The sequence below is a fragment of the Oncorhynchus gorbuscha genome, linkage group LG07 (assembly GCF_021184085.1).
Source record: "Oncorhynchus gorbuscha isolate QuinsamMale2020 ecotype Even-year linkage group LG07, OgorEven_v1.0, whole genome shotgun sequence".
Classification (NCBI taxonomy): Eukaryota; Metazoa; Chordata; class Actinopteri; order Salmoniformes; family Salmonidae; genus Oncorhynchus; species Oncorhynchus gorbuscha.
In genome coordinates, this window is record NC_060179.1 from 48,892,337 (window position 1) to 48,910,170 (window position 17,834).

The window sequence follows — 17,834 nt, forward strand, 5'->3', positions numbered from 1 at the left end:
GTTGTTCTTCAACAAAGAAAAGACAGGCAAACCCATGTGGTCTCAATGTCTAAATAGTGATGCAGGCCTAGTTCAAACAGCAGTAGGATGGTTCTGAGGGGTTGCCCATGCTTGGTGAAAATCACTTGGTTGATCTCTGAAAGAGACACAGGAGAGCTGAATAGAACATGAGACAAATTGGAGAGATGAGACTTAATAAAATAAATCACTGCAAAGGAATGTAAGAGCTTGTAAGTAATCATTTCATTTTAAGGTCTACACCGGTTGTATTTGGCACACTTGACAAATAAAATTTGATTTGTAGTTTGTGAGCTACAAAATGACCATCCTGACAGTCTGAGTCAGGGTGCTCTGCCACCAACTATTGACAGGGACATTGAGACATTTCTTATTTGTCAGTATGAATAAAATGAGTGGGTTCTGCCTTGACTATTAGATTTACACTACTTGCCTTAAATGATTACTTGGAATAAACTGATAAAACACTCCTTGTCCCAGAATGATATGCTAGTGATATTTTCTCCTGCTAGCTAGCAACGGATCTACTTGTTGTAAGTCGCTAGGAAACTACCAAGCTAGCTCCAATAGTAAGGTTGCTGTGTTTTGAGAGTTGAGAGTAAGTTGAGAGTAATTTTACAGCTTGCATAGATACCACATTTCTATAACTAAATAAGTTAGATTTAAAAAAATATATACTTAACCTGATAGCAGTTGGTCAGACGGAGATCTCTTAAGATGTCACCAGCTGTCTACAACTTTAGATAATGTTTAATGTGATTTGTAGACGTGATCAGCAGAGATCGTACCATGGATAGTACACAAGTTTTGATTGGTTTACAGTTTACTACTCGGCGGTGTTTGCCTGTCCAGCTAAGGAACAAAAGCATTTTGAAAAATGTGCACAAATTGAGATAGCCAACAATTGGAAATGTGTTCAGAAGAAACTCATCCAGCTCATCCCTCAACAGAGATCATTTCGAAAACTAAAGCAGATAGCTTGCACCACCTAAATGACAGTCATGGAGTTGGCAGGAACAAAACAGATCTGGGACTAGGCTAGGAACTTCAGGAAAGTTTCCAGAATTTTGCAACCCTACCTGTAGACTACGGAGGCTCCTCCACCTGCCACCATTGTCCAGATCCTTCCCAGGGGGTTCAGGATGGTGAGCTTCAGACTGGCCCCACTCTTGGCATCCAAATCCGCGATGTAAGCCTCCTAGAATTGGTAGACAAGGATGTGTCACTAGGGCATATACTCTGAGGGTAGCAAAAAAAAATCATAGTCACAGGTTAATTACCCCACAATTCTATACAAGTTGTTAGTTCCATGGATTGAAAGTTCTCATGAAAAGAAAATGGATGACATTTATTTCAATTGAATACTGGAGAGCCCGAGCCATTGGCCTGGAGAAACAAGAAAAACCATTAGCTTAGAGAACTGTCAGGCATTTCTGCAGCCACATGTTGATAGAGGAAAAGTGTCTGTTAATTGAATGATTAGAATATCCCACCCTGAAACATATGGAAATGATTAGAATGTATGAAATCATAATCAACAAATGTGTAGTCCTCGTCAGAATTAGGGTAAAACAATATGCCTTTATGGTATTCTAAACACACTGTCTCAGCTTGGTGCCGACCTGTCTAGAGATTTGGGAGAGAACGGGGAGTACGTCTCAAGGACAAAGTCACTATCTCTGTCGGCTGGGAAGTGAGACAGACAGTGTGTGCGTAGCAGGACATGTGTGCGTATGTTTGTGTGGGCGTGAGAAGTCAGTATAAAATTAGTTGATTTGTATTCTTGACTTCAGAGCATTCCGTGAATAAACCTTTGACTATTTAGCTGGGCTCCGTCTGTTTCATTCAACCAGGATCTTACAAATACAAAACAGAGTAATATAATTCAATTGGGTGATGTACCTGGAGAACATAATTCTCCTATCATATGTACAATATCAAGCTTCTCATAGTAGGGATGGAAATCTAGGATCAGGTACTCACTGTCCATGTAATATTATTCATTGTGGTCCAAAAGGCAAAACTGATCCTAAAATAGTCACTCCTACCTTGAGACTCTTGATATATACACTAAAGTATGTGGACACCCCTTCAAATGAGTGGAATCAGCTATTTTAACCATACCCATTACTGAAAGGTGTATAAAATCGAATACACAGCCATGCAATCTCCATAGACAAAGATTGGCAGTAGAATGGCCTTCTGAAGAGCTCCGTGACATTCAACATGACACTGTCATAGGATGCCACCTTTCCAACAAGTCAGTTAGTCAGATTTCTGCCCTCCTCGAGTTGCCCCAGTCAACTGTAAGTGCTTTTATCATTGCGTGAAAATGTCTGCGCAACAAAACCGAAAAGTGGTAAGCCACACAAGAGTACAGAATGGGACCGCCGAGCACTGAAGCATATAGCGCGTAACAATGGTCTGTCCTCGGTTGCAACACTCACTACCAAGCATCGGGAGCTGCATGAAATGGGCCGAGCAGCTGCACGGAAACCCGCAAAAGCACAGGATCACCATGCGCAAGCGTGAACTGGAGAGGTGTAAATCACACCGCTATTGGACTCTGGAGCAGTGGCAACGCTTTCTCTTTAGTGATGAATCATTCTTCACCATCTGGCAGTCTGACGGAGAAATGTAGATTTGGCGGATGCCAGGAGAACGCTACCTGCCCCAATGCGTAGTACAAACTAAAGTTCTGGGGCTGTTCTTCATGGTTTGGGCTAGGTCCCCCTAGTTCAAGTGAAAGGAAATCTCAACACGACAGCATACAATGACATTCCAGACGATTCTGTGCTTCCAAGTTTGTGGCAGCAGTTTGGGGAAGGCCCATTGCTGAATGACAAAGCCCCAGTGCAAAAAGCGAGGTCCATACAGAAATGGTTTGTCAAGATAGATGGGGTCAAGTTCTACCACACCAAACACCTTTGGGCTGAACTGAAATGCAGACTGCGAGCCAGGCTTACTGCCCAACATCAGTGCCCGACCTCACTAATGCTTATGGCTGAATGGAAGCAAGTCCACGCAGCAATGTTGCAACATCTAGTGGAAAGCCTTCCCAGAAGAGTAGAGGCTGTTGTAGCAGCAAAGGGGGGGACATACTCGATATGAACACCCATGATTTTGGAATGAGATGTACTTTTGGTCATGTAGTGTACATCTCTAGACCCTCTGTCCAACTCACCTCGGGGTAGGCTTCTCTCCCAAAGGGTGGGGGGAACTCCACGTCACCCCACTTCGCCTTGCAGATGTAGTCAGCCGTGGCATCAATTTTGGCTGCCATGTCGAGGACAAACACGCCATCTTGGTTGACCACTGGAGAGAAAAACAAATGCCATGATACATCAATGGAGAGTTAAATACAACAGCTGATTTGCATTGAGGAATTCAAAGTGAGAGGTACTGCTGAGCCATTGCTGTGGGAGCTTGTAAAAGCCTGGCTCTAAGGCATCTTCACATATATTTCAAGCAGGTCCAGATTTCATTAGAATTTCATGTACTTTTTAACGCAGAACTGGATACTACAGTAAATAAAATTATGTAGTTACATATCGGGATATTATATGCCGATATATTGTATCAACAATATTTGTGTGCTAATTTGCTGTACTTACAAAGCTCCTTTATTTTTCCTAAATACAGTGCCTTCAAAGTATTCATACCCCTTGACGTTCTTCACATTTCATTGTGTGAATCCATTTTAAATTAAGATTTGTCATCACTAGCATATACGGTCAAAGTGGAATTATGTTTATCAAATTTTTACACATGAAAAGCTGAAATGTCTTGAGTCAGTAAGTATTCAACCCCTTTGTTATGGAAAACAAAAGTTCAGGCCAAAAATGTGCTTACGGCACTTAAGTTGCATGGACAATAGTGTTTACCAGGATTTTTTAATGACTACCTCATCTCTGTACACCACACATACAATTAGCTGTTTAAAAAAAACACAGGGGGGGGGATCACGTGACCCTTGAACGAGATGGCTGCATGAACTAAGAGCTCCGCACAAGTAGTTTCCAATTCCTAATCTTACCTCCACTCCAAGTTCAAACTCCTTTAGCTTTAGTAAGAAAGTCATGGCGGCTACAAAAGGCGACACTACAGGTGACATTTTTACCCGGACTCGAGTATTAGCGACGGAAAAAGCCTTCTGAAGCTAGCTTCAGAAAAAACTAGCGCCATTAGCCAGGAGCAAGAGAACCCCCCCCGAATGCCAACCTCGCACTCTGCAAGACAAACTTCCCGAGTGGCTCCACCTGTCCACCGACAGGCCCATAGAACTCGAGAGAGCTCATCGAGCACTGAGGCCCCCACCAGCAGCCAGACGCCGAAAGCGCCGAGAGTTTGACGAAGTGAAGAAATACTCAATTGACCGAGACATCTTCAGGGGATTCAAATACCCAAACGAGCTCAGGATTCTTCACCAAGGAGCCTTGCGACACTTCAAAACTCCCAAAGAGGCTAAACGTTTTTTGTAAGACAATCCTGGTCAATGAGAAACAGACCAATGACTAAATGCGATTAATGCCATTACTAAAGGAGGTAAGACAACATATAGCCGATATCCAGAAATCCACCCCCTAAATGTCATTACAGCCATCCAATGTATATTTATTTTCCTTTAACTGAGAGGGATGGGCTGTATAGCCTAACCTAGGCCTACTAATGTTTCAGCCTACTTTTATTTCCCTGGTTTTTTGTTGCTATTATTACTTGGGGTTCCCTGTGTCCCTTAGGGGAGGTATATGTAGGCTGGGCTATTGATTTTATTTTTCTCCCCTTTTTCTTTGGTGGGGAGAGGGAGACGTTGTGCGTTGCTAACTGTTCCCAGTTTTTGTTTTATTCTGAACACAAAATTGAGACTGAGCGGGGGGGGGGTAATAGATCCAACGGGATGTGTCGAGTTGTCATTTATTTTCCTTTTATGTGAACGCAGCTGTAACTACTATCCACTTTTACCCAGCGATGACTTGCACTAAAGTTCGATTACTGTTCCATGACGATGACCAGTACCTTAAATCTATTGACATGGAACTGCCATGGTCTAGGGCATGCAATAAAACGGAAAAAGATACTATGTGCTCTAAAAAAAAGAAAGGGCAGGCATCGCGCTATTACAAGAGACACACCTCTGATGCTGAACATGCCAAACTCCGCAGAGCTTGGGTGGGACAGGTGTATTTCTCATCTTTCAAATCAAACAGTAGAGGCACAGCCACACTTATCCATAAAAATGTTCCATAATTGACAAAAACATAAAAATAAATCTCCCCTCCGGATCAGATAACTGGGTCACTATATGGTCAACCAATTACTATATTAAACATATACGCCCCTAACACAGATACTCCTGCCTTCATGTCAAAAATGATAACCCTGTTCAATGAGCATTGTGTCTCCTTTGGCGTGGTGGCCAGAGATTTTAATTGTACCCTTAACCCAACCCTAGACAAATCATCTCAAGTCCCCACCACAAATCCTAGATCTGTAAAGATGTTGAACTCTTACTAAAGAGATGGGACTGATAGATATCTGGAGAGAGACTAATAGTTCATCCATGGACTATACATACTACTCTAATGTCCATAACACCTACTCCCGTATAGATTACATTTTTATCCCAAAGAGTTTCATGAATTCAGCCACATGTACAATCGGACCCATAGCACTTTCAGATCACGCCTTTGTCCACCACCGCTTTGACCTCTGCAAAAACATCCCGAGGTCAAAGAGCTGGAAATTCAATACCTCCATGTATTCAAATGAAGTGTTCCATACATTGGTAACTACATGGTTAGACAACTACACACAAGACAAAGATTCTCCTGTTTCTCCGGCCACAATGTGGGACGCTGCTAAAGCCACACTAAGAGGCCATCTAATCGCATATGCATCCTCTAAGAAAAAAGCAATGGAAGCACACAGGCTAGATCTTGAGAGGGAGCTGGAATGCTGTGAAAGAATACATAAACAATCCCCAGACAGCACCTCATGGAGTCATCTTAAAGCAGCCAAAGCCAAACTGAATTTGGACTACACTCGGGAGATAAAAAAATAGGTTCTCTTAACTAAACAGAAATACCATGAGTATAGCAATAGGCCCAGTAGATTGCTTGCTTACCAATTAAAAAAGGAGCAGTCAGAGCATACAATCATGGCTATCCGAACAGCAGAGGACGATGTCACATACGACCCAAAAAACATCAATTTAACTTTTCATGATTTTTACTGCAAACTATACACCTCTTGAGAGAAAACACACGGAGGCAGAACTCCACTCTTTCCTAGAGGAAATCTAGCTACCTAAACTATCAGAGACCGACCAAGAAGATCTCAACTCACCCCTTCATTCCTGAGGAGATCCTGGAGGCAATTACCTCTATGCCACCTAATAAGTCCCCATGCCACCTAAGTCCCCAGGCCCAGATGGATTCCCCAGTGAGTTCTACAAAGCTTTTTGGCCCCAGCTCCGCCCTATCTTCATGCCAATCCTGGAGGAGTTTTGCAAAAACGGAGTTCTCCCAGCAGACTCAATGCACACAGCCAGCATTACAGTGTTGCTAAAAAAAGGACAAGGACCCCCTATCCTCCTCGTCCTTCCGGCCCATAAGCTTGTTGGATTTCGACTATAAAATAATTACCAAATTGCTCACCAAAAGACTAAACACTCTTCTTCCCAAAATAATAAAAGCGTACCAAACTGGATTTATTAGAGACAGATACTCTGATAACTTTTGCCGTCTTTTTTATATTATTGATCAAGTAAACGCACAGAAGATCCCTGTCCAGCTGGCTTCACTGGATGCTGAGAAGGCATTTGACAGGATGGAGTGGAGCTTTCTGTTTTCAGTCTTAGAAAAGTTCAATATGGGCCAAAATTTTATTAAATGGATCAAATCACTATACTCTCATCCAAATGCCATGGTGACTACTAATGGACTGAACTCTGACAGATTCCCTCTGGAATGGGGCACAAGACAAGGGTGCTCGCTGTCCCCCCTGCTCTACATGTTGGGGGCGGAGCCTCTGGCAGAGCTGATAAGGAGCAATGGCAAGTTCAGGTTATAAGATCAATTTTAACAAATCCACTGTCTGCCCTCTCAATATTACACTCACCAGCTCTATGAAGACACTGTCCTTTCCAGTGGAAAACACAGGGGTTTCAATACCTCGGGATCTTCATAACACCAGATCTGAATAGCCTTAAGGAAAATTATCTTCCACTCCTAGATCGAATCAAGAACGATCTCCAAACCTGGATCTCCCTCCCAATTAGCTTAGTAGGAAGAATTAATGTCATCCGTATGAACGTCCTCCCTAGACTGAACTACTTATTTCAGATGCTCCCATGCTATCTCCCAGTTTTCTTCAAAACAACTAACCAAAGCATCCCAAAATGTATATGGGGCAATAAAAAACCTAGGATCAAGTTTTCCACTCTATCAAAACTTGAATCTAAGGGTGGTCTTGCCCTTCCCTCCCTTCAATTGTACTACTGGTCTGCCAAAATCCGCAACATGCTAACATGGATCACAGACAAGAGCCATCGTGGATTCAGATAAAAGCCCAATCCTGAGGTTCATTGCCCTTAAGCTCAATTATATTCATTAATAACTTTAGTGAAGTGGGCAACATAGCCAAAACCTTTGTGATTTACAGCACCCTACTAGCGTGGAGGGACTGTAAGAAATACCTGGGCATTTCCTCCCAAATATGTTCTCACTCGCCTATAGTAGGCAACCCAGACTTGCCAAAAGCCCTGAGGGATACCAACTTTAATCTTTGTCATACTCTAGGAATCAGGACCTTTTTAGACCCATTTAATCAGAAAAACACTACACTGAAATCCTTAAAATCTTCAAATTAGACATGTAATTTCCTCATTTTACCTCCAAGAGGAGGTTTAGAACTCAGTTGAATGAAGTTGAAGCCCTTCTTGTCACAGCACAATCCATTAAAGGCAAAATATATTACATCTATAGACTCCTTTCTGAGAAAGGAGGCTCCTCCTTTACTCCTTTGAAAATAAAATAATCTGTGAAAAGGACCTTGGTCTGACTATGAGTTAATTATACTCCTTTGAGACTCCATAGAATGAAAACAGATGTCTCCTAACTGTAAAAGATGTACCTCTGAAAGTGGAACCTATATGCATGTATTTTGGAGCTGTAGAGAGATTGCCAGATTCTGACCGCATGTATCTATCTTCTTAATGCCCAGCAGGGCTTTGTTCTTGATCCTGACAGAGAAAATTTGCTTATGACTATTACATACTTTGCTAAGAAATGTGTTCTTCCATTGTGGGCCTCTAATACCCCTCCTACATTTAAAATGTGGATTGACCAGATTGTTGACTTTCTCCCTCTTGAAAAGCTCACTTAAGACCTCCACAAGAGACAGCCCAAGTTTGATAGACTCCGGTCTCCACTACTCAACTATATTTCAAACTGGACAGAGTGAACAGGGTGACTAGGGAAATGCGCAGATACATGTTGTGTAAGGTACTGTAAAACCTAAAAACAAATTATTGGACCGTCGTCTCAGCGAATGCTAGAAATATCCGATAAGAACCTTGATAGTGCTGCTGGGAAAAAAAATGAATATCCCTTTGAGCATGGTGAAGTAATTACACTTTGGATGGTGTATTAATAAACCCAGTCGCTACAAAGATACAGGCGTCCTTCCTAACTCAGTTCCTCGAAAGGAAGGAAACCACTCAGGGATTTCACCATGAGGCCAAGGGGAATTAAACGGTTGAAGTTTAATGGCAATGAAAAACAACATTGTAAGTACTCCACAATACTAGCGTAATTGACAGAGTGAAAAGGAAGCCTGTACAGAATAAAATTATTCCAAAACATTCATTCGGTTTTCAACAAGCAATATTGCAAAAATATGTGGCAAAGAAACATTATTTTGTCCTGAATACAAAGTGTTATTGGATTTGCCCCAAACATACAACACATTACTGAGTACCACTCTCCATATTGTCAAGCATAGTGGTGGCTGCATCATGTTATGGGTATGCTTGTAATCGTTAAGGACTGGGGAGTGTCAGAATAAAAAAAATAATAATGGAATGGAGCTAAGCACAGGCAAAATCCTAGAGGAAAACCTGGTTCAGTCTACTTTCCACCAGACAGTTGATTAATTCACCTTTCAACAGGACAACAACCTAAAACAAGGCCAAATATACACTGGTGCTGCTTACCAAGGAGATCATAAATGTTCCTGAGTGGCCTAGCTACAGTTGACAAATCTGCTTAAATATTTTGCAAGACCTGAAAATGGTTGTCTATAGCAATGATAAAGAACCAAATTTGACAGAGCTCGAAGCATTTTGAAAATAATAAAAAAATGGGCAAATGTTGCACAATCCAGGTGTGGAAAGCTGTTAGAGACTTACCTAGAAAGTGTTTCTACAAAGTATTTACTTATGTATATGAAATATTTTGGCTTTTATTTTTCAATAAATGTACTTACATTTCTAAAAACATGTTTTCACTGTCATTATGGGGTGGGGTATTGTGTGTAGATGGGTGAGATAAATGATATTTAATCCATTTTGAATTCACACCAACAACAAAATGTGGAATAAATCATGGTGTATGAATACTTTTTGAAGGCACTGTAGCTTGTTCTCCATTGCTTTTTAAATAAGGAGCAATTTTATTTCCATGACTGATCAAAACTAATTCTCAAGGCTCTTGCTTGTCCCGCTGCAGCAGGCATATGGTGAGCAGTATGTTTGAAACATCAAATTGCAATGCATAACTTATTGGCACCTAAGTATTGCGATAATATCATATCGGTCATTAGGTCTCTGGCAATTCCCAGCCCAAGTACCAAAAGCTCCAGGATCCGAACCATACAGGGATATAGGACAGCATCCTTAGTTAAACGTCCAAGTAAAATCGCCTTAGTAAAACAAGTTGACTTACCCAGTGGGTTGATCTCCAGGTAAGTGAAGTAAAGGTCCTCATACAGGTTAAAGAGACCCACAACAAAACTGACCAGGACCCTGCATACAACAAACATCAAAAGTTTAGATCAGAGAGCCATCTCGGAAAACTGCATATAAAACATGGAAAATAATAAACTAAAATGTTAGTTTCCTGCCGTTTCTATCCTACCTGATAATTAATTGCACCCACCTGGGCCCCTAGGTCAAAAGTAGTGCACTATATTGTAGACACAGAGCAATGACCTTGTTTGAGTCCTAAATGGCACTCAATACCCTATATAAAGTGCACTACTTAGGGAATAGCGGTGCAGATTGGGACGTATCAAAGTTAATTTCACGGTGTCCACTGTCCAGCCTAAATGGGGATTGCATTGCCTATAAACACTATAAATAACCGAGGTGTGTAATTGAGTCAGACTTCTTGTCATGGATGGGAACCAGACCACAAACACAGCAGGAAATGTTAAGTATATGCTCCCGAGTGAAGCAACAGTCTAAGTCACTGCATCTAAGTGCTTGAGGCGTCACTAGACACCCTGGTTCGATTCCAAGCTGTATCACAGCCGGCTGTGATTGGGAGTCCCATAGGGTAGCGCACAATTGGCCCAGCGTCTCAATACCTAGAATTGAAGTCCGAGTAGAGTTGCGAGTCCCTTGGTGTTGCTAAAAGATGCGGTCCAACAAACTTCGAAACTACATTTCAACACAGAAAGTGAAATGGTTTGGTGATGAGCATTGCAGGTTCATTGTTCTACTGAAACATTTTAAAGGGTTTGTGACTAAGGAGGTTTCAGTGTATGTATGCCTGCAGCTGAAAGCAAGGGCTGGGCAAAGGACAGACTTTCACAATGCAAAATCAAACTCAATCATTTTTAGTGGCATTGGAAGTTTGAGCGTCAGGTATCTGACTGTTGGTGATTGGATATTTCACACCATAAATATTGTGAAGCTTAAAAAATGTGAGCTGGGAAAAAAAATAGGACTCAACTCTAAACCCTGTATAGCTTTTTCTTTAAAGCAGGGGTGTCAAACTCAAATCCGTGAGGGCTGAGTGTCTGTAGGTTCACACCGCACATATGTGATCGATCATTTAAGGTAATTGATTTGTTAGAAACTACAAATCAATAGTGGTTGTCTAGGTTTGAACTGGGCATGAACTAAAAGGAAACAACAAAAACCATCAGACACTGCCCTCCAGTGATCGAGTTCGACACCCCTGACCTACGGCTCTCGGTCACTTACTCTTTCTTGTCTTCTGGGACATGCATGAAGAGCTGCTCCTTGACAGAGTCCTCGCTCAGCTTGTCATCCACTCCCACCAGTAGCCTCTGGGCCTTGGCGTCCACGTCCCCCACATCAACGCCTCCCTCGTGGTGGAAGAGCACGTGGTCGCCCTCTCGGGTGGCGTAGATGCATATGTAGAACTCCTCCTCCTGCGGAGCACAAAGGGAGCAGGGGGGTAAGTAAGGGAGGGATGAAAAGTTAGAGGGAGCAGAGGTAGATTGTTTTGACAGTTACATAACAGTGCAATCAGAAACTATTCAAAAACTGAAATCTCACATTTAAATAAATATTCAGACCCTTACTCAATACTATGTTGAAGCACCATTGAGGCATGGTTTTTGCTCCATCAGAGTGACCATGGGGTTTTTGGTCAAATCCCTGACCACGGCCCTTGTCCCCCGATTGCTCAGTTTGGCCGGGTAGCCAGCTCTAGGAGTCTTGGTGGTTCCAAACTTCATCCATTTAAGAATGGAGGCCACTGTGTTCTTGGGGACCTTCTATGCAGAATACATTTTTTGGTACCCTTCCCCAGATCTGTGCCTCGACACAATCCTGGCTCGGAACTCTATGGAGAGTTCCTTCGACCTCGAGGCTTGGTTTTTGCTCTGATATGCACTGTCAACTGTGGGACCTTATATAAACAGGTGTGTGCCATTCCAAGTCATGTCCAATGAATTGAATTTAACACAGGTGGAAAAAGGGAAGGGGTCTGAATGCTTTCCAAATGCACTTTAAGATTAGGTTACTTTACAGCTTTATTCTAAAATGGATGGAATAAAAATAATTTCTCATCAATATACACACAATACCCCATAAAAAAACAGCGTAATACATGTTTGCATATTTATTACAACAGAAATACCTTATTTACATAAGTATTCAGACCCTTTGCATTGAGACTCGAAATTGAGCTCAAGTGCATCCCGTTTCAATTGATCATCATTGAGATGTTTCTAAACTTGATTGGAGTCCACCTCTGTAAAATTCAATTGATTGGACATGATTCAGAACCCTTGACTTTTTCCTAATTTTGTTACTTTAAAGCCTTATTCTAAAATGGAAAGAAAGGGTCTGAATACGTAAATAATGCATGTTTGTTTTTTATTTTTAATAAACTTGCAAATGTTTCTAAAAACCTGTTTTTGTTTGTCAATATGGGGTATTGATTGTACATTTGAGGATTTAAAAAAATGTATTTCATCCATTTTAGAATAAGGCTGTAAAGTAACGAAATGTGGAAAAAGTCAAGGGGTCTGAATAATTTGTATATGGATATGGGCAAGTAAACGCACACACAAATCTGTTAGCATGGTTACTTGCCTACTACACACCTACCCCACAGGTAGGATATTTAAGACAACCTCAAACAAATTACCTGTGTATGTGCAACAAACGGTTCAATGAGAAAGTTCTTCAGGATGCCTTTCGCTTTTGCCACCTGGTGAGAAACAGTAAAATAGATTAATTCAACATTTAGTTTAGTATTATTATGTGGCAAAGGGATATGAAGATGTCTGAGGAAATGGTAGTTTCACATTATGGAGCACTGTGGAAAAGCAACAATGGTGGAAAATAACGATTTTGCATAAATGCTCTATTCTGCAGAAAAATACTATTAATGATCCATTCTGCTGAAAAGCTGGCCCTAGAAAAAAGAAGCACAGTAAAATGGAAAAGAGCACTGGAACTGTGATAGAAAAATTACATACCTACCTGATTTGTTTGATATTAATAGTAAACGATTATATATTTAACTAAGCGTAAGGCTGAGTTAATGGTGACCACTAGCTTCCTGCAGCTCTTCTGGGCATCAAGGAAATTGGTTTTACTAGAGGGTGATAAAACATTACAGCCACATTCCATTCCATGATCAGCGGTGCACTGAGGGAGATGTATTCCATGGACAGGATGTGTGTGACCCGAGAGAGACAGCCTGGAAGAGTTTAGAACAATGCCTCAGTTTCTCATCTTTCTGGGAAGCTTAGCTTGGAGGAGTAAAATATAACACCCCCCCGTGCAGAAAAACTGGATGAATCCAGTTATGGTGCCCAATCGGAATGTTTGCCAGCCATGGTTGAAGCATTTTTAGGTTTGGTATATAAAGATCCAGTATTCTCTGTATGATTCAAGACAGTTGGATTGACGGCTTCATTATTGCAGAAATTACCAAGTCTCTCTCAGTACTGAATTTCCAAGACAGATCTAATAAGGCTGTTTTGGCTATACTAGCCTCCTGACATTGGCATTACATACCCTCTGACCCCTTGCATCAGTGGTTCTAAACATAACTCGGAGCCCGCCGGTCCTGGCAGTGGAGAGACAGATGGCAACCTCAGCTCCCTATGTTTGCACGCTGTATGCTCATGAACAAGTACTGCCTGGCACATGGTGAACATGCCGCAGATGACAAACCAGGATCGTATTTATTAGTGCACACTGTAGGACAGGGTTCACCAACTGGTGGTCCACAGGTGATTGTATTGTTTAATTGTTGGACAGACTCTAAAAACACCAGCAAATCAGCTCCAAGTGATTTTAATTTTGTAAATCTGTTCCGAAATATTCCCACGCATAATAATAGAGAGATAGATATGTGATCGTATACAAATGTAAGAGAAGGTTACAATTATGATGTTTTAGTCAAACATATCCATGTGGTCTTCTTGGGGTCAATTTGCAGTCTACAACTGATTTGTAATTATGTTCCGGACCCCTGACCAACAGTTCAGGGGATTGTGGATTAGCAGCCCCTGAAATGGGCACCTGTCTGCATGCCACACATTCACCACATTAACAAGCCCAGAGCTACACACTGTTGGGGCAGAGGAACCTGCCAATCAGAGGGCATTGCTCCCTCAAGCACCGCCATCTCACTACGATCTCTGATAGAGAGCTAGATAAGAAAAGCAGGCCTTGTTCCATTCCTGTTTGGAGATCTGAACGAAACAGGAAGGAAGCAAAATGGAGAGGATGGCTCCATGACAGGTCTCCCTGTTAAGACCCCCTGGAAAACCGTGGCAAGTATTATTGAGTAGACCATCCTGGCTAAATATAAAGAAAGGCTACACTAAGCACTACAATGGCTTGGCCTATTGATTGAAGTCAAATTGCTTTTTAAAAATCTACAAACATCAAAGCTGTATACCAGGTGTACAAAAACTCCTCAGCTGTAACTTTCTAACTCCTGCAGCAGGTTCCCACTTCCACCAGTTTGACACTGGTGGAAGTGGAAACCTGCTGCAGGAGTTAGAAATTGGCTGCAGCTAATAGGATTCAGGACACACACACAAAAAAAGAGGGAACCTGGCAGCAGAGTTTCTGTTTATGAAGTTGAGGGAGGAGTAGGATGAAGTTGCTCTTACATGCTAATCCAGGGTCAGTTTGGTTAAGGTTAGGATCGAGGAAGGGAAGCTGATCCTCGCTCTAACTAGGGGAAACTTCACACTGGATCATGCATGCAGGCATACAGAGAGAGAAAGAGCAAGAAGATCAACTCACGGTGGTCTCACTCATGAGGCGGGGCTTGAGCCACTCCTGCACGCCCACCAGGTCTAGGTTAACACCCACCAGGCCCAGCTTCCCTCTGCACTTGATCAGCTGGTCTGGCTTCACCACCAATCGCTGTAGGGGTAATGGACAATACCAACATTAGCATGGTACAGCACACAGGTGAATCGTTTCACTGTCCATTGCGCCTGGACTTGTCTACCGTTAGCCCTGCGATTGTAAAAACATTGGGTGTGTGATAGGGTTGTCACAAAACCATTATCGGAATGCTGAAAAGTATAATGGCAAGAAAACAAAACTAAGCCAAAATCATTTGAGGAAAACTGCACTCGATAGTTGAAGATGCCCTGTTTCTAGCTTCTAGCCAATTTCACAGGATTTTGTCTTCCTTACACTATTTGCTCAGAATATTTATTGTACCTACAGACGAGAATAACTTTGGGATATTAGATTGGCAGTTACTCACCAGAAATTTGATTTGCCTGACCTGGATCCTTTGTTTGAACTACGAGACTGTTCTATTCATCCCGGAGGCGGCACCAAAATGCTGATGCACGAGAAGAGTTAAAAGTGGGGCCCTAGTCAGACAGCGTGCATACCATCCCCCGCTTCAAAGTATATTGCTCACTAACGTTCAGTCCCTTCACAATAATGTAGACGAGCTCAGGGTGAGGACCTCCTTCGAGAGCGACATCAGGGACTGTAATATAGTCCGTTTTACGGAATCAACGCTCTCCGGATATATTGCACCAGTCCATCGTGGGACAGGAAAGAAATTTACAGGAAAAGAAAAGCTGAAGGGTTTGTTGTTTCATGACAAATGACTAATTGTGTTATTGTTGTAACGTACAGGAACTCAAGTCACTTTGGTCCCCCAATCTGGAATACCTGCATTACCTCACAAGACAATGTTCTTCGGTCATCGTGACTGCAGTGTATATTCTGAGGAAATCTGAAGGAAAACACTACCGAATTCCTATCAACATCTGAACCACTGCATTTAGCCATGGGGCCCTGTCAGACTAGGAAGATGGACGTGTACAAACACACCAGCTCGGCCCAGTCTCAACGTCAACCGTTGAAGAGGCGACTCTGGGATGCTGGCCTTCTGGGCAGAGTTGCAAAGAAAAAGCCACATCTCAGACTGGTCAATAAAAAGAAAAGATTAACATGGGCAAAATAACATGGACACTTGACAGAGGAAGGCCAGCATCCCGGAGTCGCCTCTTCACTGTTGAGACTGCTGTTTTGCGGGGTACTATTTAATGAAGCTGCCAGTTGAGGACGTGCGAGACATCCGTTTCTCAAACAAGACCCTCTAATGTACTTGTCCTCTTGGTCAGTTGTGCACCGCGGCCTCCCACTCCTCTTTCTATTCTGGGTAGAGCCAGAATCCATGAACGCCAAGATAATGGAATTCATTGCCCTTGACAATCAACAGTTCTGTCGTGGGTGATGTTGGCTTTCACAGCTGGTCAAGCACCGGTACACATTAACATTACCAAGTGCGCTATTGCTCAGATATTGCCCTACCGGAGATGCACAGTATTAGCGTCACTGCTATTAGCTTCACAATATATTACAGTCTTTGCGTGTCAAAAGTGACAAGTCAAATAAAACTATTTAACATATTAAATAACAGTTATATTATAGAATGTTGTGTTCTGAATTTGCACATGCAAGCCAAGCGCCACTATCAGTAGCACTGTCAAAGCTGTACAAAAAAAACGGCCACGAACGATGTGTTTACAATACCACGTTGGTAATAAAGCATTTGTTTGACCGCAACTTCTGGGGTAGCTAGCTAGCTTTAGCTTAGTACATAGCACCAATATAACCAGGCTGAAAACAATGACCAGTAAAAACTAGAGGTCGACCGATTATGATTAGTTAACGCCGATACCGATAATTGGATGACCCAAAAAGGTTGATAATTCAAATCGGCCGATTTTTATTCATGTATTAATTTATTTGTAATAATGACAATTACAGCAATACTGAATGAACACTTATTTTGTACTTAAAGAGGTTAAATCATACCCGTTTGGCGAAGTCGGCTGTCTTTGTTAGGAAGAAAGTCTTCACAGTCCCCAAACTGCTGCATATACCCTGACACTGTTTGCACAGAACGCAAGAGTGACAATTTCCCTAGTTAAATAAATTAATGTTGCAGGCAAAATTACCTAATATGCAGGTTTAAAAATGTATACTTGTTTATTGATTAAGAAAGGCATTGATGTTTATGGTTAGCTACACAATGCAACGACAGTGCTTTTTCGCGAATGCGCTTGTTAAATCACCCATTTGGCGAAGTAGGCTATGATTCAATGATAAATTAACCTGTTACTCCTACCCCCTACTTTTCCGAACATTCTGTTAAAAATCGCGCAACATTTCAGCGCCCTGCTACTCATGCCAGGAATATAGTATATGCATATGATTAGTATGTGTGGATAGAAAACACTCAGACGTTTCTAAAACTGGTTAAATCACGGCTGTGACTATAACAGAACGTGCGTTTCATCGAAAAGCGCAGGAAAATCTGATCACTGAAAACTGGAAAATATATCAATGCGCCACTTGAATGTATTGTTGAATAGAAACCATATTACCTGGAGCAGAGGTTGCAATACCTACTTGTCATTTGCCTAGGATTTGTTTCTTGGTCAAACGGACAAGAGACAGCCCATTTCTTTTTATATTTTGGTTGAGATTTACACGGACATTATTTCCAGACGTACCCCATATAGAATATACATCGCCTCGTGATCAATTTGATCGCTTATTAACGTTTACTAATACCTAAAGTTGCATTACAAAAGTAATTCAAAGTGTTTTGTGAAAGTTTATCATAGACTTTTTTCATTTTAAAAAATGACGTTGCGTTATAAAACACAATTTTTTTCCTTGATCACAGTCTTCATAGATCAATATCTAGGCTATATATGGACCGATTTAATTGAAAAAAAGACCCAATAGTGATGTTTATGGGACATCTAGGAGTGCCAACAAAGAAGATGGTCAAAGGTAATGAATGTTTTATATTTTATTCATGCGT

General features: G+C 41.7%; 1 protein-coding gene across 3 annotated transcripts in view; it reads right to left on the reverse strand.

Moving 5' to 3' along the window:
* Positions 1 to 17,834, reverse strand: part of LOC124039949 (ATP-citrate synthase) — a 123,855-nt gene that overhangs the window by 93,969 nt on the left and 12,052 nt on the right. For all 3 annotated transcript variants that reach the window (XM_046356536.1, XM_046356534.1, XM_046356535.1), the window contains exons 3-8: positions 14,768 to 14,890; positions 12,645 to 12,707; positions 11,228 to 11,418; positions 9,963 to 10,042; positions 3,203 to 3,333; positions 1,098 to 1,216 (exon numbers count right to left, since the gene is read on the reverse strand). In XM_046356536.1, the coding sequence (XP_046212492.1) occupies positions 1,098 to 1,216; positions 3,203 to 3,333; positions 9,963 to 10,042; positions 11,228 to 11,418; positions 12,645 to 12,707; positions 14,768 to 14,890 (707 nt within the window). The remainder of the gene's footprint in view (positions 1 to 1,097; positions 1,217 to 3,202; positions 3,334 to 9,962; positions 10,043 to 11,227; positions 11,419 to 12,644; positions 12,708 to 14,767; positions 14,891 to 17,834) is intronic.